At 38.0% G+C, this 16,712-nt stretch overlaps 1 protein-coding gene across 2 annotated transcripts; it reads right to left on the reverse strand.

Annotated features, from left to right (window-relative positions):
- Positions 1 to 6,623: 6,623 nt before the first annotated feature.
- Positions 6,624 to 16,040, reverse strand: LOC129880544 (protein ESSENTIAL FOR POTEXVIRUS ACCUMULATION 1-like). Of its 2 annotated transcripts, none has more exons than XM_055954624.1 (12): positions 15,682 to 16,040; positions 15,022 to 15,069; positions 14,841 to 14,914; positions 12,835 to 13,629; positions 12,644 to 12,737; positions 12,364 to 12,522; positions 11,515 to 12,270; positions 9,335 to 11,322; positions 9,143 to 9,251; positions 8,900 to 8,972; positions 7,803 to 7,951; positions 6,624 to 7,344 (listed from the first exon to the last, which is right to left on the reverse strand). In XM_055954624.1, the coding sequence occupies exons 1-12, from the start codon at positions 15,755 to 15,757 to the stop codon at positions 7,019 to 7,021; spliced, it is 4,647 nt and encodes a 1,548-aa protein (XP_055810599.1). In that variant the 5' UTR covers positions 15,758 to 16,040; the 3' UTR covers positions 6,624 to 7,018. The 2 variants fall into 2 exon arrangements, with proteins under 2 accessions (XP_055810599.1, XP_055810598.1); XM_055954623.1 differs by having other exon boundaries at positions 8,900 to 8,999.
- Positions 16,041 to 16,712: the final 672 nt, after the last annotated feature.

Genomic DNA, 16,712 nt, shown 5'->3' on the forward strand with positions numbered 1-16,712 from the left:
ACCAAGGGAGAGATGTTGTACTTCGTATCAAGGTCGCCTATGTGTTTTTGATGTTGATGGCTTAAGGAAAATGATATTTCCCAAAGCTCATAGTTCTTGGTATTCTATTCACCCAAGATCCACCAAGATGTATCGTGATTTGAGGGAAGTTTATTAGTGGAATGGAATGAAGAAGGATATTGTAGAGTTTGTAGCTAAGTGTCTAAATTGTCAACAAGTGAAGGTTGAGCATCAAAAATTAGGAGGTTTTACTAAGATATTGAGATTACTACTTGGAAGTGGGAAGACTTGAATATGGACTTCATTACGGGTCTACCTCATACTCGTAGGAAACATGAGTTGATTTGGGTGTTTGTGTACCAAATGACTAAGTTGGTGTATTTTCTTCTCGTTAAGACTTCTTATTCAGCCGAGGATTATGCTAAGTTCTACATTCGAGAGTTGGTTAAGCTTTATGGTGTTCCATTGTCTATTATTTCGGACCAAGGTACTTAGTTTACTTTTTTGTTTTGGAGATCATTTCAAAAGGGCCTTGGTACTCAAGTTAAGCTTAGTACAACCTTCTACCCTAAGACCGATGGTCAAGCCGAGTGGACTATTCAGATTTTGGAGGATATGTTGAGGAATTGTGTGATCGACTGCAAGGGTAATTGGGATTACCATTGTCCATTGATTGAATTTGCCTATAATAATAGTTATCATTCAAGTATTCAAATGGTTCCATTCAAGGCTCTTTATGGTTGGAGATATAGATCTCCTATTGGGTTGTTTGAGGTTGACAAGGTCACTTTAATAGAGCCCGAGTTGGTGTGCGAAGCTATGGAGAATGTTAGACTCATTAGAGAAAGGTTGAGGACTTTCCAAAGCCGAAAAAGTCATATGACGATGTGAGGATGAGAGAGCTTGAGTTTAAAGTTAATGATTGGGTTTACTTGAAAATATCACCTATAAAGGGTATGATGCGTTTTGGCAAGAAAGGAAAGCTTAGTTCCCATTATGTATCCCATAGTAGATTGTGAAGAATTTTAGCAAGGTGGCTTATGAGTTGGATTTTTCATTGGAATTGGCATCGTTGCATCTGATGTTTCATGTCTCTTTATGGAAGAAGTGTATTGGTGATCCTACTTCTATTGTGCTATTGGAGAGTGTGGATGTGAAAGAAAGAGATTTTAGATCGCCAATTCTAGAAGTTGAGGGAAAGAAGTTTCTTCCATTAAAGTTCTTTGGAGGGATCAACTAGTTGAGGGTGCTACTTGGGAGGCCGAAGCTAATGTGATGTCCCATTATTCTCATATATTTTCCTCTGCTTCAGCTTAGCTTGAGGTATTAGTACCTTATGTTTCCTTTTTTGGATTCATGCATTTCAGTCATTCTCATGTTTCCATATGCATGCATGTTCATGAAATCAATTTTTAAGTCATGTTTTAGCTTGGGGTTAATTACTCTTTGTTTTATGCATTTGATGTGTTTTGCATTCACTTTGGATTGTTAGATTTCTTTCTCTACTCAACTCATACTAGCTTGAGTCTCATTCGAGGATGAATGTTTCCAAGGGTGAGATATTGTAAGACCCTATAAGATGGAAAGTTGAAATAAGGGAAAAATGTTGTAAAAAGTCTGCTGGTGCATCTTTCTACGAGTCAATCTACGGGTCGTATAAATAATTATGGTCCATAAGATGGGTCTCTTAGGTAAGGTCTGGAAGTGGAAAAATTGGCTAAGTGTGGGTTTGAGTGACGATTGGCTTCTAAAGATCGTATAACTTCCTACGGTCTGTAGAAGGGGCTTGTAGGAAGGCCTTAAGGGAAAGGCAAATTCTAGTAGCCAAGGTTAAGTTCCACAAATGGCCCTAGGATCGTAGAAAGTCTTATGGGTCATAGAATGACTAGTAGGTGAGAATCAGAGTGGATATTGGGAGTTTTTGAGGTTATGCAAGATGAGAGGTTGAGGACCCGTAGGGTCTTTGACGACCCATCAACCAGTGTCATAGGATTGAAGTGTAAATTCCAATAGCTTCAGTTTTTGTGCACAGTTTCTATGGACCGTGGGTCCTGTCCATAGGGTCACTCCGGCAGATGTAATTCAGAAATATTTCAAACATTTCTCATTCTTTTAACCCCTAAGCTATGTCATTTTGTACTATATTGCTCGACCTATATCTACCCAAATCCTTTACATTTCTCCCATTCTCTCCCATTCTCCTAAATTTCTCTAAGGCACTAAAGGGTTTCTCTCTAAGGGTCATCTCCTTCTCCAATTAAATAGGCCAAGCTCATTTAGAGTATAAGACCCTAATTTTACCTAAATCTAAATTAGTTGTCAGTTGCACACTTGCACTTGCTGGCTGCTGCCTCTGTCTCATACTCTCATCTCTATTCTCTCATTCTCTTCTCTATCAAAATTGAAAAAACTTATCGAAACAAGTAGACAAATCATAAGCTACAACCGACAGTAGGGGACGATTGCTCTAACTCTCAATCTGCTCCCTCAGTCTTTGGATTGTACTCCTCACTGGCTTTGACTTTGCCGCAATCTTTGCAACCCCAAATTCCCACTACTTTCTGTTTTACTGCATGCTTTCGATAAACTCACAAAAGTACTTGCTGTGCTGGCTAACCTCTATTTTCTTAATCTTCTTACGCAGACTGGCACCATAACGGGTACCATACTTTCCAACGATCCCAGCCTTCTTGGTCCTCTTAGTCATTTCTGTCTATTGATTTTCCAATTTATTCTTTTGATGCATGTTTACTCTTGTTGTGAATTTTGGCTAAAGCATGAATTTCTTTGAGGTTTCAGATCTTTGGTTCACTGATTCTTTATGTTAATGTGCTAAATCCTCACTTTATGTCTAAATCGGCTTCAAATCTGCTTTAATTATTTCTGTTAATTTTGGTATGTGCTTCACTGATTTTGGCATTATTAAACTATTGGTATAAAATTGATTATCCATATCGTATTTTATTTTTGGGTTGTTGATTGAAATACAAGGACTTACATATCGTAGCTTACATGTTACCACCGATACACCGCCCGATAACCGTCCGATAATTGCTAATTCGATACCGAACCAATCGATATCTTATAGGTTGGCTAGCGGATTAGTACTTTTAAAAGCCGATAATCATTAAGTCAAACCGTTAAGTATAATAATTCGTCTGATCTGCTCGCTAAGCAGCCTTAATTATGAGTCATGCATATTTTGAAGGTATGTATGCATTTTGATTTTTATGAACTATGATTTAAGGATGCTTCTAGATGAAGTATAAATATGAATTTTATGAAAATCTTATCATGATTAGGATGCTTTAGATAAGTATCACATATGAATTAATTATGTTATGAATCATGATATGATGAAAGAGGTTATTCTTATGAATTTCAAGTATGTTATGATGAATTTGGTATTACTAGATTCTTACTATCTTCTAAGATTATAATATGTTCATGTTTATGTATAATATTCTATTGAGAGAATTACCTAGCGCCATGCTGACTTTGGTATGGAGGCTCTCCCCTTAGTAGAGGTCGGGTTTCTAGAAGCAATCCCCTAGTCCCATAACTATGTGTCACCATAGGAGAAAGGGATATCCATTAGTTGAGGCTTGATCCCTTATAGTTTAGTGGATCCACTTAGGAGATATTTATGGTCCTTACCTTGGCAAGTAGGAAAATCTCTTTTCGATGTAGGGTAACCATTGGACTTCATACTATAGCTCACATGGTTTGTGTCGGCTAGAGGTATCTCTCACTATGATTTTTACTATGCTATGTTCTCATTATGAATCTCTTATGATTTACGTATCATCTTTGTATTGATCGTTTTTTACATTTCTAACGATGTTTTAAGAGATTTTATCATGATTTAGTTTTTTCATTGCACTATTATGACTTACGTCATGCATTGCACATTCTCTAGACTCAGTACATTCTATAGTTCTAACGCATACTCTTTTGCCTATATTATTTCATAATATAGGTCACAACGCTCTTGCCCATTCTCGTGGATAGTACAGGTTCATTTGGATTTTCTTGCTTTGGTGAGTCCTCATGTTTCGAGGGCGCAAGCATTTATGTTGTCTTTCATTTTAGACTCATTTTACTTTCAGATGATTTGGGTGAGCTAGGGCTTGTCATATGCCCCCATCTATGTTAGTAGTGACTTGTCAGACTAGCTAGCATGATTTCCCTCTTATTTCAGATGTTATGTTTAGATTCTCTTTTATTGAGATTTCTATTTTAAGACTTATCTTCCACATTTCTCTTTTGTTGATCTTATATTATCCTAAGTCATGCTATATATGCTAAGACGTTTGTTTAGGTTCTCTCGGGATCCTATTCTTCATGTCACGTCTAGGTTCTAGCTTTTAGTGTGAGCAGTACGTTCTTTTAGTGTGTCAGTTAGAAAAACTCTCCAAAAGAGAAAAATACTACTTTTATTTGAGATGCAAAGCCTTTGATATTTCATTATACTTGCATGCTTTACTTCAGTCGAGTTATTTTCAGTATTTCTTTTTATGAGTATCTTGTTTGGTTATTTATCTATTCAGAAATTTTATATACCGTACATTCCATGTACTGACATCTTTCGACGCTGCATCGTTACGATGCAGATACAGGTGTTTCATTGAAGACCACACTTTGCTAGCTTTTGGTTAGACCTCCTTGCTTTCGAAGGACTCTTTTACAGTTATCATTTTCATTATTAGTAGTTCATTTGAGGTAGTTGTAGGCCTGTCTCAGCACCTATTTATAGTTGTTTAGAGGCTTTATAGAGAGAGCAGAGAGTCATTTCAATATTTATGCTTAAACATTATTTCCTTTTTATACATTCAGAATATTTTCCAGACTGTTATTGAGAGTGGTATTTTATGTCGTGCGTGTCCATCTTTTTAAGATATTGCACTTGAGTTAGTCTTCCACTAAGGAGTCAGCCAGGCTAAGGGTTCTCTTAGAACCAACAATGATTTCCGGGTGTTGGTCACGTCTAGGATGTAGACTCGAAGCGTGGAAGATTGTAAGTTGTCTGGAGTCTATTCTATGTTCCTTGATGCTTCTCTCATATCATGGTCTTTGAAGAAACAACATAATGTGGCTCGATCCTCAGAATACAAGGCCCTCGTTGATGTTGTGGCTGAGCTAACTTGGATACAGTCTATCCTAAATGAGCTTGGGGTGCACCTTCCTAAAGCTCCTATCATGTGGTGTAATAACATTGGTGCGGCCACCCTCTCTATTAATCTAGTTTTTCATACTCGTAGAAAGCACGTTGAAATAGATTTTTCTAAAAAGGATCTCCAGGCACAATTCTTGTCGCCTAAGGATCAATTGGCCAATGTATTGAGAAAGCCACTTTCATAAGCATGCCTTGATTTTCTATGTTTCAAACTAAATTTCTAATGATATACAAGGCAGCCTATGAAGTCTGAAAAATAATAACAAAACAAAGAGCTTAAGATCACATCTGTCTCATGATTTTATACTCAATAACAGGCAGGAATGCGACAATGGTTGGTGATACTGGTTTTAAAAATTACTCAAAACTAACATTAATGGTATAACCTAGAGTCAGATTTAGGTTAGCTACGTACTTAACAGCCCCAATAATTAATTATGAATGAAATAGTGAATTCTAGAGTCCCAACATGTCCGTCCTTATAGCAGAATATGAGATGGAACATTTTGGACAATAATTAAATAGGCGACACTAATTTATTGATCCACATGGCCTCGACCATAAATAACTCGTCACATCAGGGTTAATCCAAACTAATTTGAAACCATTTATTTGTACCTAGTTCCTTCGATATTCACATTTTACAACTGAATCGATTCAAGAGACAACAATGTCTTATTTGTTTGAAGATGCAACTTTTTGCTTCAAAACTATTGCAAACCAGCTCCAATCGATCTCAAATCTTGATTCAACTCTACTTCTTCTCCTTTAATAATGGTGGATTCTTATAGATCCAGCCCCAACATTTATGAACAAAACCAGACTTATCAGTTATTTATGAGTTAGGTTGAATATCCATGTGGATCAATTCATCTGTACCACCTATTTAATTATAGCTCACATGTCATCTCATAGTTATGTTAAAAGAAAAGGCCCTTTTTACCGTAAATGATAATTGGGATCCTATAAGTGGAAGAATGGGCATTTTTAACCCAAAAATGAACGTTAAGAGCAATTGAAGCCCAATAAGTAGAAGGAAGACAAATCAAACTATTTTTATTACGTTATGGGCATTTTTTACCCAAGTCCAATTTAACTATAGTAGGTTGAAGAATCTCAACAATTGAATAGTCTTTGTAAGCATAAACCAGCAGAGGATACCCACAACTTATTCAATCACCATTCACCAGATAAACAATTAACGTAATCTAACATGTTGTTTATCATGGTAAAATAGTGATACGATAACAGAGCGCCTAACTTGAAACAATGATGTAGGCGTATTTGAAGAGAGGGTCCTTGAGATGTATGCTTTAGGAAGTTCAAGTTACCACTGTTCAATTATTTTGTTTCGTTATTTACGTTTCTCAAGTTAGTATTGAGTTCACAACCAGATAAAGAAAACAAAACGTTGGAAAATGAATCGAGATTAACAATGAGATTGATGGATCTTGAACATAATTACTCCCACTCTTGTACCTGTAGAGAACGTAGGAAGTTCATGACAAGCACCTTTACTCTTTCAGAGCTTATTGGTATATTCTTTTGCCCTCATGGCATTGCTAAGGCCATCAATTGACCCAAATCAGATGGGTTAAGGAAAACATTCCGTTAGGATGTTCCTATGATTTACTTGATTGGTTGTATCTATAAAGATTCAATCGGCACAAGTTTTTCCCCAAGTTAACCCAACTAATTGGCTACACTACCCAACACTAACTACATCTCAACAGCCACCCCTAGATAAAATGGGATGGAGTAAAAGAATGTGTGGAAATTTTACAGATGACTCAAAAATGTACAGCAGAAGAAATTGGGACACAAGTTACAACTGTACAGCAACTAATCTTCTATCCGTTGTATCTCACCCATCATGATGCGATTGCTTGTAACCTTGAAACCAAGAAGAGCAGGATCAATTTGTCTTCCTTTCTTTCCTTTCTTCTTACCACTACGGGCATACTGTGTTGCATCCAATGCCTCTGATGCATGTGCTTCCTGAGCAGTTGCCTTCTTAGCATTACTCTTAAGCATGTCACTGAATGATGTCTCTGAAACATCAGCATCACTACAAGATGCAGTTCGTCGGAAGCGCCCGTCTTTCTTTCCAGATGTCATAGCACCAGGAACTTGATTTGCGGCATTACCTCCCGCTTCCCTCTTACCCCCTAGTGACAGAATTGATACAAGGATGAGTTAGCAATTAGAATGGCTAGAATGTGTGGTGCAAAGGATTGGCAATAACTGTTACAAGCCACAAAGGAATAGCAGACATCAAATTAACTACTCCCTCCGTCCCAATTTTATGTAAAAGAAGGGACATGGAGTTCAAGAAGGAAATGAAGACTTTTGAAACTTGTGATTCAAAATAAGTTATAGATATTTGTGTGGCTAGAAATTATCTCATTAAGGGTAAAATGGGAAGTTGAAAGTAAAGTGTTACTAAAAAATAGAAACAGTCGTTATTTTTTGGACAGACCAAAAAGAAAGAATGTCACATAAATTGGGACGTAGAGAGTAGTATATTCCCCTCTATCTTCAAGGAGCAAAATAGCTAGCAAATATAGTAATATCAAGACACAATCAGAAGACAGCCATAGCAACAAAACGGAGAAAGACATTCGACCTTCAGAAGCTATGGCATCTGACGGATTTTTGCCTCTCACAAGGCTATCAGAAGTTATCTCCGATAGACCCTCCTGGGTTGAAGAAATGCGCAAGACAGGTGGACGCTTCGGCAAGATGTTATCTGGCCTTTTTGATGTCACAGCCATCCTACCCAAATAGAAACAAAAACAGATGCATATCAGGAAAGAAAAATCACAACATAATCTTCATTGAGGGATAGGAGCTAGTCCTATATACAAAATAGTCAGCATAACTCTTCCATGACTTATACACAAAACACACACACACACACACACGTATTAAAGAAAATATTTACCATTGAAAGGAAAAAGATGAGGAACAAAACTCTTTGAGCAAGGAAGAAGTAGCACCATGTAAAAGTAGATCAGGCATATTTGCACTACAGAGTTTTACAGGATTAAAACACAACTACAAAAAAATAAATTCAATCTATGACAGTGATTCGTCTAAACATACAGAATAGGAGAAAGTTTTTGAACATCCAAATTGGTGTCAAAACATCACCTTTCCTAAGACCAAAACCTAGTGGTAATCAGTAATCACAGTGCCGATCTTCTCTGGTTACAACGGGTGTAAGGTCTGCAGCGTAGAAAACTTGACAAACCTTTTGGATTTTTTTAGAACAATATGTGGAAAAAGGGGAAAAACTGCAATACTAATATACGACAAAACAAACTACACTGTGATTAGAACGATATGTGTTAAAATTTACTTTATCTGATCAAAACAAAAATACTCATATACGACATAAAAATATCAGTAAAATGAAGATGGTAGGCAAGTGAAATATAATAACTATAATGTTCAGTACTCTAAAGCAAAAAAGTTTCTTCACAAGCCAACCTACTTCTATAATTAGAGTACATTCTTTTTGTAATAGAATCTTGGCAATAAATTCTACACTCCAGAATTACAAGTAGTGAATTCCTCTTTCAAAGAAGTTTATATGAATAAAATTGTTGCAGCTACTGAAGCACAAACTTAAATTAATTTCCCAAACTACCAACTACACCCATCAGAATGACATACATAAAAATAAGTCATTTCCAGGAAGAAGCAGAAGATAGCACATACCGTTCCTTGGGAATTTCCTCCGTAGCCGAATCCCCTCTATCACTCTTGTCATTGTAGAAGTCAAGACTTCCACCTGAAGATGATTTGAAAACACTACAATCTGTCAAACAATAAAACCTTCTTTTAATAAAATGATATATGAGCACACACACGCATATATATAAGTATTCAATATAATACACAGCATAGGTATATGTATATATTTGAGTATAGATAGAGAGAGAGAGAGAGAGAGAGAACAACCTCCAGTCCCAAGTGAAGTGTGCCTGCTGAGCAAGTTGATTGGCATTTCCCCTTCTACAATTGTCACACCAGCTTGCTTAACGATACTTTCGCGAGCCTCTAAATGTACCTACAGATAACCACCGCGACATGTAAGAGCGCATCTTCATTGCCAACACATATAAGATGTATGTCTGGGATCTTGTAAATTACCTGAGAGGCATCATTGATGCTGGAAAAGACAGGCTCATCTTCCGCTAAAGCTCCAGAATGAGATTTGAAGGTCAAGCTCTCACAAACATCAAGACTATCGGCAATCTCATTTACATGATCTCTCTGTGGTGGCAAACCTGAATTAGAACCATATGAACCAACAGTAAAAGCTTGGTTTAGACTCGTATCCTGGTCCAAAAGAGGGTTGAACGAACGGTTTGAAGCATTTGTCGCTGAAAAGTGACCGGAGTGAAAGCCCCTCTCAAACAAAATCCCTCTGGTCATTTCTGCTTGCTCAGTTGACTGCTGGCCAGACTTTTGCTGGAGCAGTTCCATAAGTAATCTCTTTGAACTGTCATCATTAGCACCAGCTGACATCCACATACTTTGATCTTCAGAAACCCTTTTGACATCAAAATCCCTTCTTTGCCTCTCACCGTTAAGATGTAGCTGCTGCATCCTAGTTTCCATCCAATCAGCAGGTAACTGACCATTTCTTTCAGTCCAATGATTTTCAATTGTATCTACATTTAGAGCATGAAACTGATTTGAAAACAGAGGACGGTGAGGAGATTGCAAGTGGATGCCAGTCGAGAAACCAGGCATATGACCCGCTGAGTGCATTCTTGAATTTGGATCTTGCATTTCTAAACCTTGTGCGTGCACTAAAGGATTTATGGCATCCAAATTAACACCAGGACCACCACCAGGTACCGACATCGTCCGTTCCAAAGGTAGAAATCCAGTGTCATAGAGACCCCCCTGAAGTCTATCCTGCATTGACAAATTCCTTTCCAGATGATTAACATGCTCTTCAGGAGGGGGTATCTGTTGCTGTTGGTAAATATCTAATGGACCAAATCCAGAGTTTGCTCGACGAGCAACACCTGGATTCCTTAGATACTGACTAGTTTCATCAACAGGCCAGACAGTACCAATCTGTCTATCTTCCTCCATTTCCAAACGTTGTCTTAACCTCTCATGTGCGCGTTCTTGTTGACGGACTTGATGCTCCAAAGGGTGCAACTGTCCATGTTTTGCCCGTGATAGGAGCTCCATTAAATCATTTTGAGGGCCTTGATGAGGTATTTGACCAAACTTTGCTTGAATGAGATGCTCAATAGATGGTTCAGTATGTCTGGGAGGAAGATGCGGACGCTGTTGCAGTTCACTCAGAATTTGTTGCTTTATCAACACCTGCTCCAGAGCACTGTTATGCCTAATAGCATCAAGACGTGATTGTGTGTGACTTGGATCACGTACTTGACTCTGCAATAATTGTTCAAGAACTAGCTGCCTAGCATGGGACTGTTCTTTCATTAGCATTTGCTGTTGATGGAACTGTTGTTGCTGCAGTTGTTGAAGCTGTAACTGTCTCTGCTGTTGCAGCTGAAGCGCCATAAAGTGTTCCAGATCCTGCCCAGTCTGACTTGCCATCTGTGGTTGGTGTATTGAATTATGATTTGGCCCACGTTCCATCAAAGCTTCATTTAAGTGACTACTATGAGAGGACATCAAATTATGAGGATGCTGTTGCTGAAGTTGTTGGGAAAACAGCTTGTCTGCCAACTCCAACCGGTTCATTTCATGGTCCTGGTGCAATACGCGGCTGGCATCCATAGCATCTTGATATATGTTGGGTTCAGATCCAGCATTTCTTCTATAAGCATCAGTCCATGTCTCCACAGCGGAGGTTGAGTCCGTCTTGGCACCAAATGGCCCAACCCTTGCAGCACCAGGGTTTAGAACATGATCCTGGCCACTTCCTCTAAAAGGAACATCTGAGATAGGACCACTCTTTCCTGTAGTGCCTTCAAGCTCTGACCATAATAAACCAAGTGGATGCAACGTCTCTCCATGATTTGGAACTCCACCCTCGCACATTACACTTGGAGTTGCACGGTGGATATTTGAAGGATCAGTAAGGCCTGTGGAAGTTTTTCCAACAGGATTACCACCGCTTCCGGGTCTTCCTGGAAACACAATTTCTGCAAATGAAGGTGGAAACTTGAAGAATTAAATAGCAAAACAACAGATTAAGGCCAACCACATTAAATATCAATGACCATGATCTTGATGGCCTATTTGCAGCGAAAGAGGCTACATTCCGACCTCCAAAGCCACAGGAGGTTATGCATTGACATAAACAATAAGGATCCAAGCTGAAAATGCTAACTCACCTTCATCTTGAGCAACAAAATCGTTATAGTCTTCACTTTGTGAATAAGGTGGTTTAAATTGACGAGCTGGATGATCAGGTATTGACTGAATACGATGTCCACCAAGGCCATCAAAATCAGATGGCGGCCAGCTTGAGCCATCAAGGAAAGAAGAACCAACCATCTCAGAAACAGAAGCTGAGTTACGTAAACCAGAATCCAACCTCCCCTCTAGTACAGCAGATGGTTCTGCCTGGGAAAGATTGGTGTTACCAACATCCTCATGTTCAAATTTCAAATGCGGCATTACGTCACCAAGTTCAAAGAAAGGTGAATCTTCAGGGGCATCTTCCAAGCGAACTGGTAAGTCCATACCAAAAAATCCCTGATCAAACCATGAAATGATATCAGCTCCAAGAAATGGCCCCTGGATTTCGCCCTGAGGATCACGATAGTACAAACTCAACTCCTCAGGTGGAATACCCCTTCCTAGAAGGTTGGTCCAATAGATTTCAGAAGAGGACTTCACAAATACAGAATGTGAATCATCAGAAACCTTCAAACTGCCAACAAAAGCAATACGTTGTTGATTGTTCTCAAAGATAGGTGTCCCGGTTACTCCAGAATCTGGCAAGCTGTGCACAGAAATATCAGATTGGGACCCACTAATGTATTTAAAGCAGTCTCTATTGTCAGTTCTCTTCCTGGTCAACAAACTTCTATCTACAGTAATAGCTTCAGAAACTCTGTCTTTCTGTCCTTCATGATTATCTCCTCCTGAATCGCAAACAAGTTCCTTTGTCAGAAGTCAACAGGAAAATCTACCTTGATGAGAAGAGCTGATTTAAATAGAGGTATTACTTTACTCACCATCCAACCTGACCTTGACAGCGTTCTCGTAAGCAAAGCTATAGGTGTTGGCTTCTTCAACACCTATTGAAGTTTTCGGTAACCTATCAACTGTCTCTTCAGTGACATCAGCAGAGGGAGCACCCATTTTTGTATTGTTGGGCTCTGTATCCCCTGTTTCTGGAAGATACAAAAACAAATTCAGAGAGAATGTCGTATCCTACTCCAACAAAAAGACAATGGACAGGATGGAAGTAGCAGTCAGTACCGCATCTGGACATAGCGTTCGAGAAACAATTACCTGTGACATTATCCATTGATTGACCCTTTCTAAAAGAATTGTAAGAAACGCCACCACCGGTAATTTTACCCTTCCATATATCATTGAGGACAGCCTATAAGATTGATCAAGCAACTTTATGGTATCAAATATACTTTGAGCACTTAGACGACCTACAAGTCTGAACAAATGAAGTAATAGATGTAGCTCACCTCCTCCTCAGCATCAGGAACAACAAAAGCTAATGGTTCAATAGCAATTACTTGAGTAACTGGGGGAGCTTCTTCCATATTTTCAGGCATGCTACAAAGAGATGAGCCAAGCTTTTGCATGCGGTATATGTCAAGAGTTTTCCCCCTTGGATAACAAAATATGCCAGTCGAGATTCTTGATTTTCCAGTAACAGAATTCTCAAATGGTGAAGCACCAATTGCACCCCCAGAGGAAGGTCTTACAATAGTCCCAGTAGACCTCCCACGACCCAAGTTAAATCCCACATTTGACCCTTCTACTTTTCCTCTCTCCTGTCCAAAGCCTGGAGCAGCTCGATAGGAACTTGGAACTGCAGAGTTGCCTTCCATTCTATAGCGTGGACGCCACTTGTCACGAGAATCTGACTCCCGTTCTGAGACAGTACGGTTAGCCACAAATGTTTGACCATCATTATTAACATCTTCCTTATCTATATCTATCCTTTTCTCACTGCGATTTTCTTTTTCTTTGTCATCAGGACCCCACCTAGAAGACCACTTGCTATCACGTCTTGTATCAAGCCCAGAATTACGGTTATTAACATCATGCTCGGCACGGCGATCGGTTTTCCTTCGTTCTCTCCGACCAAGCAAGCCAGTTTCCCTCTCTTCCTCACGCCACCGGCGACCACTCTCAGTGTCCATTGTCATTCTTCTCCAATCCTTTTTGTCCTCAGGTACATCTGTACGCCAAACCTCCCTCTGACTTGAATCAACAGAACTTCCAAGTGAGAGAGAGCTTGGTGGACGCATTTCCTATGATGAATAAAACACGGTAGAAAACATTTTACTAGAAACTTCAAGCAGTATAAAAGAAATATGGGCAAGTGTAGCATCTGAACATCTGCCACTTGAGATATATAGAAAGAGGAGAAAGGAAATCCAAATCTTAAAAGGATCACAGGTGAATAAATCTTTACATGAAGGTCGCAAATGAAGCAAAATTTTCTTCAGTTCTGCTTAATATTGCAACAGAAATCAGTAACTGACACTTCAAGAATTTCATATGCAGAAAGTCTAGGAGGACATAATGCTACATCATGACAGAACTCAGGCGAAGTTTAAAGGAAAAGTGTTTTGGGCTGTTTCAAGGTAAGTTTTTTTTGTTTAGATCAATAAGAGGTGCTTGGCTCAACAGTGACTTAAACCTCAGTTTTATGACGTAGAACTGTTATGAAGACACGAGTAATGGACGACACTCATGACAAGTATTTCCTCCGTGGTAAATACCATAAAAAATCACAGGATTAACGAACAAAAACCTTTATTACTCTTCTCCTCCAATTGCTCAGTGTGATCCTTCAAAGGGGTGAAATTTTCTGTCTTAAACTGGCCAAACACACTTAATCAACACCTCTGGGTACTACAACATCAAAGTCAATATCTTGGTAATGTCTAGACATAATATGGTTGGATGCCAACACCGACAAGATTTCATGAAGACTGTCTAATTCAACAACAAAACACTTCATTCTCAAGGGTTTCCTATATACTTAGAAAGGGGAATTTCCAGATGGAACAAACCACTTCCTTTTTATTATTGACTTATAAGTGCAATTCATCATATCATAGAGAAAGCAAGTACAAAGTCTCAATCATGTACAAAAAGCATTTTTAATGTTTACAATGACTTTATATGATCTATTGAGATCGAGATGATGTTGCAACTCCAGGAGGGACTATTATACATCCACATCTCGACTGGTCTGACGAGAATCTGCGAGTTTTCTCAAAGTGCAAACCATCTCTCAAGTATTCCAAATAATAAGAGACAAAAATGAGTATAAAACGCATCGTATTAGATAGTGCCACATAAGCAGATCTTAGGGTAACTGTCAAGTTTCGAATTCTACTTATCAATCTCTTCCAAGATAGTTTGTATCATGGAATTATCCATTGAAGAGCAGAAATGGGGAAACAGCTACTCTGAAAAGTAAGCTTGTCACAGAATTTCACCAAAAACTCACCATCTTTGTGTCACTTGGTTTAACATAAAGCCACTGCGGAGACAAAGGAATGCTGCTGTCCACCATTGCTTGATCTAAAGCAACGTCAATCAAGGATAGGAGAATTACGAGAGAAGGTAAAAAGTATCAGAAGAAGATCCACAGCCCGCATGTAATCAAAATAAAAAATGAACAGAAATACCTTTGGAAATATCAAGTTGGCCGATGAAAGGCTTGTTGTCATCATTACCTGCAGATGTTTCTTAGCAACTGTCAAACATGACAAAATGGGACCACAATCTTATTCCAGAAGTAAATAAATAAAAAGACCTGAAGATGGATAGTGAAAATTTACTTGCAGCAACTGGGCTGAATATACCTATATATGTAGATCTAAACACTAGATGAACATGACATTTTAGTGAGAAAACCAACAACCTCCTACTGATATTAAAACCCGTAAACTATTAATGTTAAAAAATGTTCACGTGCATCATCTAGAAGCAATCCCTTGTCAATTAGTCAAATTAAGATTGACCAAAAGACTGGCCGCTACAGTGTCTGCAGCATTTTCAAGTAAGTAGACGCATGTATTTTGAGTTGGCAATAGAACAAAACCGGAAGAATTTGACAACAATTTTCTTTTCTGGATAGACTGAAATCTCAAGGAAAGCAAATCCACACAAAGAAATACAGATAAAGAGCACGCCTGATCTGAAGCCCTAGAATTCAAGTTGCGTCTAAATTGAAGATTCAAAAATAAGATCAATGAACCCTAAACTAAGCATTAGTCAATCGTCCATCAAAACAAATCAAAATAAAATACAAAGTAACAATAGAAAGTAAACAAAATATAGAGCACCTTTGGGGGTCAAGGACTGATCAGAAGTCTTAGAGGAAAGAAGATCGTCAGGAAGATCAAGATTTCCTTCAGCCATGGCCTTGTCGAGATGTGTCAGAAAGAGGGATCGATACAGATAAATGAATCGAACGGATAAGGAGAAAAAGGGGAGAGAGTGAAATGGAAGAGCCAAATGAGAGTGAATGTGGATTGAGGAGCGAAGCACAAGCCAGAGAGTTTTAGGGTTCCGAGAGCTATTGATGAGAACTGTTGCAGAAAGAAAGAGAGATGCGCGAGTCGGGGGACAGGTGACGAAGAAGAAAAGGCTGAGGGTTTGGGTGGTCACTAGAGCCAAATCATCTTCTGGAAAACCAAAAACTACAAGATAAAAAGGAGTTTTTACCCATATTATCCTCTCACTCTATTTTGGTCATTTAAATAAAATATTAAACATCCTTAACCCTTTAAATTTACTCACCACAAAAATCAACTCAAAAAAATGACCAATTTTTGTTTTTAGGAGTACTACTTTTTGGTAGTCATTATTAGGGCTCGTTTGGTAACTAGTAAGAGTTATGCAAGTATTAATTATAATGAATTAGTTATGCAGATATTAATTATGTCTTATTTAGTTATGCAAAAATTAATTATGCAGGTTTAATTATACAGGTACTAATTATGTACCTATTAATTATATAGGTATTAATTATGCATGATTTAGTCATATATACTAGTGAGCTAATTCTTATTATACCCATTAAAATAAATAATTATCTAAATAACACATTAAAATTAAATAAATATCATTAGCTAAAAAAATAAAGTAAATGACAAATAACTAGCAATTAAAAGTAATTTGTATTGAATAGGATTAAGCAATTAAGTAATTTAAATTAAAGTAAATAACAAATAACTAAAAAAATAAATTAATACATTTATTGACAAAATAATTAAGAATAAATGAAGCAAAGATATTAAAAATAATTAAGCAATTAACAGATAAAAATTCCAAAATGGTAGTGTTTTTTCACATGTATTAATTATTTGAAGTG

Source organism: Solanum dulcamara, chromosome 2 (assembly GCF_947179165.1).
Source record: "Solanum dulcamara chromosome 2, daSolDulc1.2, whole genome shotgun sequence".
Taxonomy (NCBI): Eukaryota; Viridiplantae; Streptophyta; class Magnoliopsida; order Solanales; family Solanaceae; genus Solanum; species Solanum dulcamara.

Excerpts from the sequence above, each read along its gene's own strand:
- LOC129880544 (XM_055954623.1), bottom strand. The coding sequence starts at position 15,757 with ATGGCTGAAGGAAATCTTGATCTTCCTGACGATCTTCTTTCCTCTAAG. Across the intron at positions 15,070-15,681 it reads TCAGTCCTTGACCCCCAAAG|GTAATGATGACAACAAGCCT; the intron begins GTGCTCTATATT and ends AAACATCTGCAG. Across the intron at positions 12,738-12,834 it reads TTCCTGATGCTGAGGAGGAG|GCTGTCCTCAATGATATATG; the intron begins GTGAGCTACATC and ends TCAATCTTATAG.